Below are 16,690 nucleotides of genomic sequence, written 5' to 3'. Positions count from 1 at the left end.
TGCCCAGGCGTTGTCATAGTTACAGATTATGTGTAGCGCGAAAGTCTTTTGATGTCCATGCTGCCCTTCCACTGTGTCGCTGGCATTCTAATAGTACTCATTATCTGTTGCATGTTGATATTTAACGGGAGCTCTGTATACCCTAAATGGGGATTATTAGTGAGATCTCTTTTTATATCTTTTGGATATAAAAAGGTAAGTTATTAGCGTTTTTCTTTTGCTTATCCGATAATTAATTTGATTGCTTATTTTACTCAATACATACAGAATGCATGAACTTGCCTATGTGAAGATTTTTATGGATCATATAGACGTAAGAAATTATACATATTTTCACACCCATCGGTTTTAAATTGTATACATGACAAGCACACATTCTAGTTTCGATTTTGTCAGAAAGTGCAACAAGCATCTTGCACAAATTATATTGCTTTCTTTTTTAGATTATGAAAGTTTTATACATAATTAATGCATAATTAAATAAAAGTTAAATAAAATAAAAATGATACTGTTGCCATTTAAGTTGCATATGCTCCTAATGAGAATTAACCAAACTGACATTTCCTTCTAAATGGGATGCTACATCCTTTCTTGGTCTGGCTAGGTGAGTAAAAGGCAGATGGATATCCTGGTCCCAAAGTGGAATAAATATTTTTGTAATATGATAGGCTATAGGCTACCAACCCGGTCTCAGAGCATTTCGTATTATTCTGTATGTAAATCAGAGACACTCCATTTCGTATGATATGTTACGTTTCATATGGTATGTATTCATTTGTGAATAGTGTTACCCACATTAGTCAACACCTACAGAGCATGTCATGTTCTTTTTCTACCTTAACTAAAACTGCTACTGTACAGACCTACTCATGAGTTTTGAAGCCCATGATGCTGTCACCCACACCTAACGTTAGCCATTTCCACAGAAGCCCTATCAGCTATAACCACTTCCTCCCCCTCAATTTGTTGTGGTTAACTGTAGCCCTGCTTTACAATGTAGTGAAAAACTGAGCAGCTCAGGGTGCAGATTAGCAATAGACTGATAGCAGCACAAGGATGTTACTGTCTAGAGCATAGGCTGTAATACTTTTGTGTTTAGAAGATACAGTAAGTCTACCGACTGCTAATATTCAGTGTTCCCAAACCTGAAGAGAATTTCATTGAGTGTTTTTTTATTCACAATGTCTAGACTGTAGTCTATGGTATGCAGGAATTAACATAGTCGTGAGGATTGTATGCTTCGGTATTAAGATAAGCCATTATGTTTGTACTTCCCAGCATGTTAGCTAGGTTGAAAGTCTAAGCTTATGAAAAAGGGAATTTATACGCCAAGGACTATCCGGCTGCTGACACATGGTTCAAGACCAAACTTTTCTCACCATAGTTGTTACTCAATAGTAACACTAACCCCTTTCCTGTTATTTTTCACATAGATAAGAGACTTACATCACAGAAAGAGTTCTGCTTTCATGCATTACTAGCCTACAACACACTACCAACATGACACACAGCTCAAAAGCTGCTTTTAGACAGGCAGACCGATTCTGATATTTTTTCACTAATTGGTATTTTGACCATTCAGATCAGCTATGGAAAAGATCTGCTGTGATTGGTCGAAAAAATTATTAGTGGAAGAAAGATCCGAATTGGGCTGCCTGTCTAAATGCAGCCAAACAATGACTTATGAGAGCTTATAAATCTAAAAAGAAGACATTACATCGTGATGCTCTCTGTAATCATGGTCTTCATGTACCCACTTTTCAAACAGATTTAAGGTTATATTCTAATGTCTTTGCTTTTTATTCTTCCCAGGAACCTGGGAACAAGACAGACCATTTACTGAGATATGAAAACTCCTAGACAGACCATTTACTGAGATATGAAAACTCTTAGACAGTCTCTGTGGCCTCATCACTACTGACTTGTGGTGCCTAGTCTCATCGCTCACCATGACCCCAACCGGCCAGGCCGAGGAGTGAGACAGCCATGTCTGATTCTACCTTGTTCAGAGCCACCAGAATACTCTGCAGAAGTATATCTAGTGACATGGAGGAGTCTGAGGCCAATGGCAGAGGAGGAACTGTCCCCATGAGGAAGTGTTCAGACAGGAGGGGTTCTGACTGGGGAAGCATCACCATGCTGGATAAGACCAAGGAATTCTTCCAGACCTGCGATGTGGAGGGCAAAGGCTTCATCACACGCACCGATATGAGGGTTAGAGGAGGGGCTGATGGGGGGGGGGGGGGGGGCTTGTTTTGCCTCAGTTTAACACTTGTTAGAATCTTAGATGTTATGAACATAGATGTCTATCCCATTGATGCAGCCATGCTTAGATAATCGTTTTGACAGAGGGACAATTATGGGAATTATGTCAAAACCCACTGGGCAAAATCTCTTTGAATCAATGTTGTTTCCACGTCATTTCAACCCAAAAATTACATGTGATGACATTGAATCACTGTGGGAAAATAATTGGATTTGAAAAAAGTCATCAACGAAGGGAATTTTGTATTTTTTTTCACCTAACCTTTAACCTTAATTCAATGACATAGTGACATTTTTTGTTGGATTCACATTGAATTCACATTAGTTGACAAATGTAAATCAAAACTAGACGTTGAACTGACGTCTGTGCCCAGTTGGAAGTCACTGATTAGTTCTGAACGGATACAACTAAAACGAGTTGAAACAAGTTCATTTCATGGGTTAAGGTACACACATACACACATACACACAGATGATGCTGTCTCTCACAACCATGAGATAACCAGAGGACAGTGTGACATGCAGGAGGTGCTTTGTGCTATGGCTCTCTACCTCATTGACCATTCAGAGGTTTTCATATCGAGAACCTCTCCACCTGCTCACTGAAGCAGCCACTCAATAGCACGGCACCTTTGATCACTGTGTCCAGGAACACTGGATGGATTTCCATCAGAAACATGTGCATGCACACACATACACACACAGTTTTTGTATTTCACTCAAGCACTGTTTTGAAATGAACAAGAGACGGCTTTTTCTGTTGTCTGGGTTTACAGGGGATAGTGTTTTGTACATTTATATAGTTTATAGAAAATGCTTAAAAAGGCTAACAGAAGAATCACCTGGAAAATGGTAATGTTCACGTGTGCGTTATCTAACATGTAATTGCCTATTAATGAATAAAATCATACCTTCCGTGCCAATATTCTCCCGTCCCTTTTTTGTAATCAGGTCTAGCGTTGACCACACCACTGGCACTGACAATATGAAATCCACAATAATGTTGTAAACTCAGTTAATCACTCCCAGTTTCCATTCAATGGCTTTCTTTTGCGTGTTTTCCTTGACACTTTTCTATTCAGAGAGGCAGGACAAGGTCAGGGTGACAGATAATACAGCTGTAGTAGATGCACATCCAATGCTACTGAGTTGAATATCTTTCTCTTTGGATTGAAGCAGGAGAGGAATGTTGGGCTTGTGTTGTGTTACGTGTCTTAGCAGAAGAAACAATCTATTTCTTGTGTGTGTGTGTGTGTGTGCATGTGTGTGTGTGCATGTGTGTGTTCCACAGAGGCTTCACAGAGAACTACCCCTCACTGCTGAAGAACTGGAGAATGTCTTTAACTCCCTGGATACTGACCAGAATGGCTATCTCACCCTCGAAGTGTTCTCATCAGGATTCAGTGAGTTCTCTATATCTCCCTACATTCAATTTCAATTTAATTAAATATGACTTTATTAATCCCCAAGGGAGAATCTGCTGTATATCTCATGGTTTACTCTTGGTTCAATAACTTATGTTTTGAGATCAATGTAGTGAGGGACCACATTCAAATGTGACAAAGATAAAGTATAGATGAATTTATCTCCTAGCTGGCAGGGAGTAGATGCTCACCCAGGTAAGGATAGGTTGTACTCTGTATAAAATGCACTTACAAACTTAAAAACTTGAGTTCTCTTTTCACAACCATTGGGAACTTGATAATTGTGAGTGCAGGGCACTTTCAAAATTGAAACACCCCCTGATTTGTAATTAAAACTGATTTTACGACATCTTGCTGGTGGTGCTTATGCTTCCTGCTCTGTCCCCAGGTCAGTTCCTGCACGGCCGGAGGATCTCTGTAGCCGAAGACGCAGCACCCATCCTCCCCACTTCGAGGAAGCCCTCAGAAGCCCTATACCAGAGCCAATGGGATGAGAGGTTGACTGGAGGGTGGGAGGATGAGGAGGAGGAGAGTCACTTCTGTACGCTGCTGGAGAGCCTAGGGGCCAGCAACGTGTTCCAGGAGTCAGTGGAGTTAACCACACCTCACATTATTACATACTATATTACTATATAATATTACATATTCAACATTGCAATATTGCACCTTGTATGTATTCCCCAAATGAGTGTACAAGGTATTTAATTCCACGACAGCACCAGTATACAGACAATACTCAAAGTGCGGAGAAATACCGGTTACTCGAAAATAACGGGCGTAAAATACATAACCCGGCAAACATAACAAGCCGACAAGTACCGCCATGAACAATCAATAAACACGCACACTAACATGTGGGAAACAGAGGGTTACATAATGAACATGTAATTGGGGAATAGAAACCAGGTGTGTAGAAAACAAAGACAAAACAAATGGAAAATGAAAAGTGGATCGGCGATGGCTAAAAGTCCGGTGACATCGACCGCCGAACGCCGCCCGAACAAGGAGAGGGACCGACTTCGGCGGAAGTCGTGACACTCATCTTGGAAAGTGTGGTGTTGCACTTTCAACTTGCCCGTCATGGCTTTAGCTGGTTCATGGTGTACACAACTGTTTGGGCGCCACCTCTCTACGCTTTTGGAACCCTGTGTCTTTACAGTGATTCCAATGGTTTCTGATATAGTGGAGGTCAACCAGTAAGTTGAAAGTGACCGGCCCCTGTAGTTTTATCAGAACTCATACTCTCTGTCTCTGTCTGTCTGTTTCTCTCCCTCCCTCCTCCAGTCCAGGCGAGGTGCGCAGCTTGTGGGCCCAGCTGAGGAGGGACGAGCCTCACCTCCTGTCGAACTTTGAGGAGTTCCTGGCCAGAGTCACCTTCCAGATCAAAGAGGCCAAAGAGGAGAAGAGGGAGATGGAGAGGGCCCTCCAGAGGTTGGAGACCACAAATACCTCCTCTCTTTGTTGTCTCTGCTACTCCCTGGGCCAGTTTACCGGACACAGATTAAGCCTAGTCCCAGACTACAAAGCATTGCCAAGGGAGAATCTCTTTTGAAAGTGCTTTTTAGTCCAGGACAAGGCTTGATCTGTGTCTGAGAAACAGGCTCTTTGGAATTTAGGCATGATTATGTGATCATTATGTGTGATATCTTCACTGTGACTGTTTAGTGTACTGCAACCACAACCATTTAAACCACAATACAAACAGCTTGCAGCTTTGTAAATGCACATCCAATATTTCTTCGGTTTCTCGATTGCAGCTCATCAGAGTGTAATTATTTGGTTCAAACAGCAGTCATTGATTCATAGAACTGACAATAGCTTGTTCAGTTCCAACCCATGTGACAGATCTATGGTCTATTTTGCTATAGAGGTCTGTTTGCGTACCAGATTGTAGAACAAATAACATTTGATTCAGGATTCTATCCCATTGAAAGTAGTCATTTTACATGAAAGTTGAAAGCACTGAGTAGTTAATAGTTCCAAAAGATTGATACAGGCCTTCAGTGAATGAAAGCAGCGAGGTTCTAGCAAGTCAACTACTCCAGACATAAGTTACATATTACTTGTTGAACCTGTCGGTAACATGTCTTTTCTAAATATTTTTTTTATTTCACCTTTATTTGACCAGGTAGGCTAGTTGAGAACAAGTTCTCATTTACAACTGCAACCTGGCCAAGATAAAGCAAAGCAGTTCAACACATACAATAACACGGAGTTACACATGGAATAAACAAACAGACAGTCAATAATACAGTAGAAAAAAAGTATATATACAGTGTGTGCAAATGAGGTAAGATAAGGGAGGTAAGGCAATAAAATAGGCCATAGTGGCGAGGTAATTACGATATAGCAATTAAACACTGGAGTGATAGATGTGCAGAAGATGAATGTGCAAGTAGAGTTACTGAGGTGCAAAGGAGCAAGATAAATAGAGTATGGGTTGAGGTAGTTGGATGGGCTATTTACAGATGGGCTATGTACAGGTGCAATGATCTATGAGCTGCTCTGACAGCTGGTGCTTGAAATTAGTGAGGGAGATAAGAGTCTCCAGCTTCAGCGATTTTTGCAGTTCGTTCCAGTCATTGGCAGCAGAGAACTGGAAGGAAAGGTGGCCAAAGGAGGAATTGACTTTGGGGGTGACCAGTGAGATATACCTGCTGGAGCGTGTGCTACTGGTGGGTGCTGCTATGGTGACCAGTGAACTGAGATAAGGCGGGGCTTTACCTAGCAAAGACTTGTAGATGACCTGGAGCCAGTGGGTTTGGCGACGAGTATGAAGCGAGGGCCAGCCAACGAGAGCATACAGGTCGCAGTGGTGGGTAGTATATGGGGCTTTGGTGATAAAGTGGATGGCACTGTGATAGACTGCATCAATTTTGTTGAGTAGAGTGTTGGAGGCTATTTTGTAAATGACATCGCCAAAGTCGAGGATCGGTAGGATAGTCAGTTTTACGAGGGTATGTTTGGAAGCATGAGTGAAGGATGCTTTGTTGCGAAATAGGAAGCCGATTCTAGATTTCATTTTGGATTGGAGATGCTTAATGTGGGTCTGGAAGGAGAGTTTACAAATACCTAGGTGTCTGGTTAGACTGTAGTTGTCCACATATTCTAGGTCAGAACCGTCCAGAGTAGTGATGCTGGACGGGCGGGCAGGTGTGGGCAGCGATCAGTTGAAGAGCATGCATTTGGTTTTACTTGCATTTAAGAGCAGTTGGAGGCCACGGAAGGAGAGTTGTATGGCATTGAAGCTCGTCTGGAGGTTAGTTAGCACAGTGTCCAAAGAAGGGCCAGAAGTATACAGAATGGTGTCATCTGCGTAGAGGTGGATCAGAGAATCACCAGCAGCAATAGCGACATCATTGACGTATACAGAGAAGAGAGTCAGCCCGAGAATTAAACCCTGTGGCACCCCCATAGAGACTGCCAGAGGTCCGGATAACAGGACCTTTGATTTGACACACTGAACTCTATCAGGGAAGTAGTTGGTGAACCAGGCGAGGCATTCATTTGAGAAACCAAGGCTGTTGAGTCAGCCGATAAGAATGTGGTGATTGACAGAGTCGAAAGCTTTGGCCAGGTCGATGAATACAGCTGCACAGTATTGTCTCTTATCGATGGCAGTTATATTGTTTAGGACCTTGAGCGTGGCTGAGGCACACCCAAGACCAGCTCGGAAGCCAGATTGCATAGCGGAGAAGGTACGGTGGGATTCGAAATGGTCGGTGATCTGTTTGTTAACTTGGCTTTCGAAGACCTTAGAAAGGCAGGGTAGGATATAGGTCTGTAGCAGTTTGGGTCTAGAGTGTCTCCCCCTTTGAAGAGGGGATGACCGCGGCAGCTTTCCAATCTTTGGGGATCTCAGACGATACGAAAGAGGTTGAACAGGCAAGTAATAGGGGTGGCAACAATTTCGGCAGATCATTTAAGAAAGAGAGGGTCAATTTTATTTGTCACATACACATGGTTAGCAGAAGTTAATGCGAGTGTAGCAAAATGCTTGTGCTTCTAGTTCCGACCATGCAGTAATATCTAACAAGTAATCTAACCTAACAATTTCACAACTACCTTATACACACACAAGTGTAAAGGAATGAATAAGAATATGTACATATAAATATATGGATGAGCGATGGCCAAACGGCATAGGCAAGATGCAGTAGATGGTATAGAGTACAGTATATACATATGAGATGAGTAATGTAGGGTATGTAAACATTATATAAAGTGGCATTGTTTAAAGTGGCTAGTGATACATTTATTACAACAATTTTTCCATTATTAAAGTGGCTAGAGTTGAGTCAGTATGTTGGCAGCAGCCACTCAATGTTAGTGATGGCTGTTTAACAGTCTGATGGCCTTGAGATAGAAGCTGTTTTTCAGTCTCTTGGTCCCAGCTTTGATGCAGCTGTACTGACCTCGCCTCCTGGATGATAGCGGGGTGAACAGGCAGTGGCTCGGGTGGTTGTTGTCGATGATCTTTTTGGCCTTCCTGTGATATCGGGTGGTGTAGGTGTCCTGGAGGGCAGGTAGTTTGCCCCCGGTGATGCGCTGTGCAGACCTCACTACCCTCTGGAGAGCCTTACGGTTATGGGCGGAGCAGTTGCCGTACCAGGCGGCGATACAGCCGGACAGGATGCTCTCGATTGTGCATCTGTAAAAGTTTGTGAGTGTTTTTGGCCGAATTTCTTCAGCCTCCTGAGGTTGAAGAGGCACTGCTGCGCCTTCTTCACCACGCTGTCTGTGTGGGTGGACCATTTCAGTTTGTCCGTGATGTGTACGCCGAGGAACTTAACTTTCCACCCTCTCCACTACTGTCTCGTCGATGTGGATAGGGGGCTGCTCCCTCTGCTGTTTCCTGAAGTCCACGATCATCTCCTTTGTTTTGTTGACATTGAGTGCGAGGTTATTTTCCTGACACCACACTCCGAGGGCCCTCACCTCCTCCCTGTAGGCCATCTCGTCGTTGTTGGTAATCAAGCCCACTACTGTAGTGTCATCTGCAAACTTGAGTTGGAGGCGTGCATGGCCACGCAGTCGTGGGTGAACAGGGAGTACAGGAGAGGGCTAAGAACACACCCTTGTGGGGCCCCAGTGTTGAGGATCAGCGGGGTGGAGATATTTCCTACCCTCACCACCTGGGGGCGGCCCGTCAGAAAGTCCAGGACCCAGTTGCACAGGGCGTGGTCTCGACCCAGATTGTCTAGCCAAGCTGATTTGTAGGGGTCCAGATTTTGCACTCTTTCAGAACATCAGCTATCTGGATTTGGGTGAAGGAGAAGTGGGGGAGGCTTGGGCGAGTTGCTGTGGGGGGTGCAGGGCAGTTGACCGGGGTAGGGGTAGCCAGGTGGAAAGCATGGCCAGCTGTGGAAAAATGCTTATTGAAATTCTCGTGGATTTATCGGTGGTGACAGACTTTCCTAGCCTCAGTGCAGTGGGCAGCTGGGAGGAGGTGCTCTTATTCTCCATGGACTTGTGTCCCAGAACTTTGAGTTTGTGCTACAGGATGCAAATCTCTGTTTGAAAAAGCTATCCTTTGTGCGTTTATGTTTCTGCCTGTAGACACAGAGCTCAATGTGGGTTTACCATAATGCTATATAGAATGCCCCCATTATCCCTTTCAATAGACCGCTAAACTCAGATCATATTCTCAAAAGGGAACATTGATTGCAAGCCTGAGGAATTGGCTGCCATGTAGACAGAGATGAGAATGTATTTTTCTCCCCTGAAACAATGTACACTGTACTACCTTTGATGATAGACAATGACTAGCTGGCTAGGTATTTGTATTGCTGTGGTCCCCGTTGTGTTTGGTAATACTAATGCATTGTTCTCATGGTACCACTTAAGACAACTTGAGTCCTCTTACTAATTGGTTGCTTAATAAGGTGGCGGAATGTTAAAGGAATGCAAAATAACCAAGAGCAGTGCTTTTCCATCTGCATCTACACAGACAGTATGCTGGTACATGCGTGTACCGGTCTGTGTAACTACAGATGGAAAAGCAATGCAGTAGACTAATGTAATGTGACCAGTTCTTTGGCTCTGGGTTGAGCAGGCAGAGTGAAGTAGAAGCAGACAACAAAAATTACATGTTCAAACATTTAATAAATTAAGGAACGGTTTCACAAGTTCACCTTTTCAGCGTGGCTCATCTCTGGCCCACTAACACAGTCACAAACCAGGCAACATACCAGAAACACATCACAGGAGGCAGACATCCATTTTTCTTCCCTCCATTACTCCCAAGAACCACCATACCTCTGGCCTGCATCACCTCCCATAGGACCACCACCTAGAACAGAAACAGGGTTTACATACACGCCAACTGTTCTGTTAATTAGTCAATGGTCCAATGAGAAGGCTTGATGAATTAACATTGGTAATTAGTCACACCTGTGAGGCTATGACATAAACAGAATAACCTAAAATCACTCTCAAACCTGCCACTTGTTAACAGCATCTGGCTAAGTAGTTATTCAGTTGTTATTAAATCTAGATGTATTAAATCCATTCTCCCCCATACATGCAGGAAAGCTGCCACACACGACAGTGAGATCCGCGGTCTGTATGAAGAAATGGAGCAACAAATGAAAAGCGAGAAGGACCGGCTGCTCCTCCAGGTACATATAGTTGATTAGTTACCGTAATTTCCGGACTATTAAGCGCACCTGAATATAAGGAGCACCCACTGAATTAAAAAATATATATTATTTTTAACATAAATAAGCCGCACATGTCTATAAGCCTCAGGTGCCTACCGGTACATTGAAACAAATGAACTTTACACAGGCTTTAACGAAACACGGCTTGTAACAAAAATAAATAGGCTTTAACGAAACACGGCTTGTAACAAAAAATAAATAGGCTTTAACGAAACACGGCTTGTAACAAAAATAAATAGGCTTTAACGAAACACGGTTTGTAACAATTTTTTTTGTTGTTGCAGTAAACAGTAGCCTACCAAGAAAGTCATTGGTCACTATCTTCCTCCTCCTGTGCACTGAAACCATCTCCTTCGGTGTCGGAGTTGAATAGCCTCAGAATTGCTTCATCCGATATTGGATCGTTTTCATTGTCGCTCTCGTCACTTTCATCCGGAGGCAAATCCCCCGCTGAACCCTCTTCAACACGCAGCAGTCCAGCCTTTCAAAACCCATTCATGATAGTGGATTTTTTGACAATGCTCCACGCTGTCAGGACCCACAAATTTGAAAGCGGGAAAAATCCATATATTAGCCGCGAATCCATTGTTTAAGCCGCGAAGTTCAAAGCGTGGGAAAAAAGTTGCGGCTTATAGTCCGGAATTTACGGTAGTTGAAATGACTTGTGACCCTCTCCCAGACCTGGACTGTGTCTCTTAACACCACACTCTAGACACCTGCTGGAACCCTACCTACTGTATACCCTTGAACAAGGATATCAATGGACTCAACAAGGTTGTGTTGTACTGTATTTCTGTTGTGTAATTTCTCCTATCCTAATGTGCTCTCCCCGTCTCTCCTCTGGTCTCCTTCAGGACTCAGAGCGTCTCCAGTCTCGTAGTCACGACCTGGAGCACCAGCTGTCCAGTAAGGAGAGAGAGCTGGAGCAGCTCTTCCAGAAACAGAGGAGGGTGAGTGACTGAGGTGCCTCCTGGGTGGGTATAATTTGTGGAACGTTCCAACAGGAATCTGTTCCAAAAATGTTGTAAATAACAAGGTTGCCAACAAACAACGCATACAAAGTTGTATAGCAGCAGAATAAGATACCGGGTAAGGAGTGGGCTATTTAATTCAGTTTTTCACTCACCATGTTTATTCCAAAAATGTCTGTCCTCACTCTCGTAGCCTATCGACAAACATTAAGAATAAACTACATGGTGAGTTGATGCCTTTTTGTTAGCTAGGTGAATCGATCATGTTACTTTGTATGCGTTGTTTGTTGGCAACCTTGTACTTTAAGAAGTTTTTGGAACAGATTCCTGTTGGAACGTTCCACAAATTATACCCCCCCATGCCTCGTCCTCCTGTAACTCTCCAGGGGGAAGGTTGGCCACCTCTGGTCTCCTGCAGGGCTTATCCCCCTTTTTGACTTCAGTCTTTGTGTTTTCAGTGCAGATAAAGCAAAATAAAAGACAAAAAGAAGCTGTGATTATAATAGAATACATGTCTCCCTAACAATGTTGCCCTTTGACCCCCCCAGTTGGATCTCCAGTGTCGCGACCTGAGCAGTGAGCAACAGGAGAGCCGGGTGGAGAATGTCAAGCTGAAAATGACCAATGAGGAACTGAGCAGAGAGCTGGAGAGCACCTGTCAGGAACTGTCCTTGGCCCAGGAACAACTGACCATGCTGCAGGACCAGGCTTCCCGCCTGCACCAGGAGAGAGAGATGTGGGTTAATATTACCACTAGATGTAATGACCAAACACACTCACTCACCTAGGCATCACACTTCCACAAACGTTCCATCAGTGGCTATGGCATGTCACTCCTAGCACAGCTAACATTCACTAGATTACTGTCCAGGTGTGGTTCAGTGAGCTTTGGTGATTGTCTCTCTCTGCTCAGGGAAATGTACCGAGTCACTGAGGGACTACAGAGAGAGAAACAGAGCCTAATGAAACAACTAGACCTTCTCAGGTAAGTTACACACACACACACAGTATGCATGTTATACATTTAATTTGACAACTTATTGTTTTTTTGTCCTCCTTGCAATATCTATCCAGAGAGATGAACAAACATTTAAAAGATGAGCGAGACCTACACTGTGCTGTGGTGAGTTCTCGAATCGTGATGTTTTGACTGTTACCTTTGAGGTGATATTGAATGATAAGACATATTCAAGCCAAAGGCACATTTATTTCCACATTATATGGACATTGACAACAACAAACATGTTTTTATTATATTCTGTTGCGTTCTCTTTGCTCTACAGAACCCCAGGAACTCCCTCAAACAGAAGCAGAGAGCAGGATTGGTCAATCTGTTTGCGGACACCAGCCAGCAGCCGGTTAAAAGGTGAGGTAATTTCCTTTAGAAGTGCCCTGAACATAATTAACCAGTCTTGTCGTGTGTGAAAGGAAACTGATTTTATGTCTGTCAGTAACGTGATTGAAATCAACATTGGATTAAAGAGGAGAAACAGGATGTGCAATCAAAAAATGTGTTTTTGAGGCCAAGGCACCCAATTAGTCAATTTAATGTAAGGTACTTTACAGCATAAGGAGTGTATTTGCAATATAATATACTAATAATATATTTTAAATGTAGTGACTTCTGCTCTGCTCTTGACAGTAATGGCAGCACCCAGAACCATTTTGAGTTACCATTTAATGATAATGGTCTCTAACGAGAGACTAACGTGAAAATGGGACTCAGAAATGTTTTTCTTTTGATCCGATATCCTCTGTTTCTTCCTCTTGTGTCCAAAGAGCCTCACTCCTCACCCACAATGGGGGTTCCTATGAGTTCCTTGATGCGCTGCCAGTAGAACACCTTCAAATCTCTTGTCTCCTCCCCCTCCTCATCTAGCGAGGACGATGTTGACACCGCTTGTCCACCACGTTCGCCGAAAACAAACTACGGCCTGGCCAACGGCTACCACGACTCCAACACCTCGTCTCCAACCCAAGTGGTTGAGGCGCAGGGTGTGAGGGTGAAGGAGAGGCTCTCCAACTTCGAGTCAGAGAAGACCCTCGCCCCCACCCAGAACGAAAGGGACAGGCATACAGAGTGCCAGAGTAAGCCGGAGGTTGGGGGCGACGGCCTGGACGGTCCCCCAGACGGGTGGCCTCTCCGTCGGGTTATCTCCATCGAGGAGGACCACCTCCCCCACCTGCTTCATGGAGGGCCCCAGCCCCTGCTGCACCAGCTCAGTGAGAAAGACGACGAGGAGCAAGAGAAGGAAGATCTGGAGAGTAGTATCCTCTTCGCCCCTGTTCCTCTACCCGTCCCGGTCACGACAGTGTCCCCCTTCAAACACAGAGGTAGTTTCAGCAGAATCAGAAATATCCCCTCGTCACCTCGAGGACAGCCCGTCGGCAAGGAGACCCAAAATGTGAGCAAATCTCTATTCATGTATTGTATTTTAATTCACTTTGGAATGACTGAGTTAGAATGAAGTTGACCCCAACCCTGCTGTAGTAGGACAATACCTAATAAGATCAAATCTATTGTCCTTGTGTTAAGTATCAGAACTAAAACCCTTCATCTGAGTGATCAACAACATTTCCAAAGAAGCTCTTCAATATGCAATCAATTGAAAATATCATTCTGTTGACCTCTTTCTCTGCCTATCCCTCCAGAGGGTGAAGGAGAGGGCCGTGCCTGCCCCGGACCGCCTGTTTAAGGTGGTTCTGGTGGGAAACTCCAGCGTGGGCAAGACTTCCCTGCTGCGCACCTTCTGTGACGGCCGCTTCCACCCCTCCAGCCCTGCTACTGTAGGTGAGATCCGACAACACCTTACTGTGTCCCACGGGTGTCACGGACCTTTTGTGTGTTAATACAGTGGCAGTGGTCGTTTGTGTGTGTGTGTGTACATTCTTATGTACATGTGAGTTACTATCAGAACATTGAAGGGCAAAGCAGCATCACATGAAAGGGCTTGTAAAGTCACACTTCCTGTATATGAACCTCCGGTACGCATTGTACCACCGCAGATTATGTCACATCGAATCAATTTAATTCTCCTCTGAATCCCCACGGTTCCCCCCTTATAGGATGGCTTGTTTGATTTCCCCGCTTTGACTGTGAAAGACAATTACCAAAGCATCAAGCTTGATGAATAGCTCAACTACCCCCTCTGGTGTTCATTAATGAAATTATGTAATGCTACAGTGTAATATTGATGTGTATTCCTCTTACCCTAATAACCAGTCTGAGGGCTATTCCTGACAGGTATTGACTACAGTGTGAAGACTCTAATGTTGGACAACACCCAGGTAGCCATGCAGCTGTGGGACACGGCCGGGCAGGAGAGGTGAGTGGCCACGGACCAGTGAAAATACTATTGCCAAAACCTCACCAATAGGTACCAATAGCTAAGAAAACAATGTGTTATTTTTGCCTGGATGCTAGTCTGAGAATGACTTAAATGACAACAAAGCAATGTTCTCAGGTTGGCATTTGGCACTTTGGCAAAATAAACAGGGTTCCATTTTGTCCAGTTGTGACTTTTCTCTGTGTTGGCTACAGGTACCGCAGCATCACCAAGCAGTTCTTCCGTAAGGCAGACGGCGTGGTGGTCATGTACGATGTCACGTTCCTGGACAGCTTCAAGGCCGTGCGACCCTGGCTCATCAACGTCCAGGTCAGCTCACATTTGGCCTTTGGCCAGACAGGACATAACAAATAATTGTGTCTGTTCTAAACAGTTTATGTCTATCTGAACGTTTTAAGCAGACGCCTGACCTTTCATTGACCTCTGTTTTCCCAGGAAGCTGCGGGAGTGGGCATTCCCATCCTGCTCCTGGGCAACAAGATGGACGCGACGTCCGAGAGGGAGGTACCACTTAAAGATGCAGAGACTCTGGCCCATGTGAGTTCTCCGTTTAGGGACTCATAAGTATCATCCTATAGCATACGATGACAATAATCTCAAGAACTGAACGACCAACACAGAGTGGGGGAAATCTGTTCACTGTCTATAAATATGGACGAGACCTGGCATAGCTGTCACTATTGCCATCTGTAGGTCCTCTACAGATGCCATATCTTAATTTGACCATCCGGTTGCAGGAATTTTCTTGCACAGCGGGAAATGTAAACTTGTAGCATATTCAAGGTATGAAAAAGCTTCTAAAGTTTGTAATTTCCACGTAAAAATGTTTGCCTTGCCAGCAGCATACCATTGTGCATCCTACTGCTAGCTTGCCTCTAGCTAAGCAGGGTTGGTCCTGGTCAGTCCCTGGATGGGAGACCACATGCTAATGGAGGTGGTGTTGGAGGGCCAGTAGCTGGCACCCCTAATAAATAAAATGAATGTCCATTAATTATAATGAACATTTCCTGTTTCTGCAGGATTATTTTCCAACCTGGCTCAAATGATCATCCTACAACCGTAGCTAAGTGACAACCAGTGACCTGAGTCTCTTCTCCCCTGTAGGACACCCGTGTGATATTCTATGAGGTCAGTGCTTACACCGGCTACAACGTGACAGAGGCCATGATCCACCTGGCCAGGTAAGGGAGGGAGAGGGACAGCCCCTAGGTATCCAGATCTGAATGAATTGGACAGGTATAAGCTATGTTAATGTTCCCACCTCCCCCTCTGATCAATTAGAATAGGAATTTTGTATGGATGTTAATCCTTTCAGATGAACTCAAATCTCCAGAGGTTAGGAGTCCATTTGGGGACAGTGTGTGAGATGTCAATGCATCTGTCTGTGTGTCCAGAGTGCTGAAAGAGCAGGAGGATCAGGTGAGAGACACGTTTGTCTTACTGGAGGCCCTGCCCATCAAGAAGAAAGCCTGCTGCAAGTAAAGACACTCTGACAGAACAGAGAGAGAGCATTTGGAATGGCTGGAGACTCCTGATAACAAGTGAAGGAACTCTTCAATCTAACTCTTTCTCTGTGCTCTCGGAGCCAAATCCTAACTTTGTGTACATTTGTTAATCAATGTCTCAAATTAGGACGGCCCTTCTTTCAGTACCTGTTTTGTTAAAAGCAAAGAGCCTGGTTGAGCTGGATCATAGTGGATTTAGCTCTAGTCTTCATTCCAACCCTTTTTATGTGTTGTTATTTGGACCTCCTGACTGTTATGAGCAATAGACATGTGTTCTACTGTAGAACTAATGGTATATTTTGTCAATTTAAAAAGTGGATCAATCATTTCAATGTATAGAATGAATGTTTTTTTTGTTGTTGTTGTGATTATGTTGTTAATCAAAACAGAATGGATATGTAAATAAGAGCTTGATTAAGTTGTTAGTCTGTTACCACATAAGCACAACAAAATAATGATTGTCATAAATTGATTAAAATACTGATGTGAAATCTAATTATTTGATTCTTTCCCAAC

General features: G+C 43.9%; 2 protein-coding genes across 2 annotated transcripts; both read left to right on the top strand.

Annotated features, from left to right (window-relative positions):
• The first annotated feature begins 3 nt into the window (after positions 1-3).
• Positions 4-5,042, top strand: LOC145861336 (EF-hand calcium-binding domain-containing protein 4B-like). The gene is made up of 5 exons (XM_082963339.1): positions 4-195; positions 1,813-2,214; positions 3,557-3,668; positions 4,078-4,277; positions 4,974-5,042. Exons 2-5 carry the CDS (start codon positions 1,987-1,989, stop codon positions 5,040-5,042), a joined length of 609 nt encoding a protein of 202 aa, XP_082819465.1. The 5' UTR covers positions 4-195; positions 1,813-1,986.
• LOC106576555 (EF-hand calcium-binding domain-containing protein 4B-like) lies at positions 4,979-16,655 on the top strand. The gene is made up of 14 exons (XM_045700033.2): positions 4,979-5,120; positions 10,219-10,309; positions 11,206-11,301; positions 11,871-12,058; positions 12,236-12,307; positions 12,397-12,445; positions 12,606-12,688; positions 13,202-13,727; positions 13,975-14,113; positions 14,567-14,648; positions 14,864-14,978; positions 15,105-15,206; positions 15,774-15,850; positions 16,064-16,655. The coding sequence occupies exons 1-14, from the start codon at positions 5,101-5,103 to the stop codon at positions 16,149-16,151; spliced, it is 1,728 nt and encodes a 575-aa protein (XP_045555989.2). The 5' UTR covers positions 4,979-5,100; the 3' UTR covers positions 16,152-16,655.
• The last annotated feature ends 35 nt before the right edge of the window (positions 16,656-16,690 follow it).

Source organism: Salmo salar, chromosome 17, assembly GCF_965601325.2.
Source record: "Salmo salar chromosome 17, fSalSal1, whole genome shotgun sequence".
NCBI classification, from domain to species: Eukaryota; Metazoa; Chordata; class Actinopteri; order Salmoniformes; family Salmonidae; genus Salmo; species Salmo salar.
Note: the sequence above shows the minus strand (reverse complement) of the source record. Positions and strands in the feature narration are given on the sequence as shown.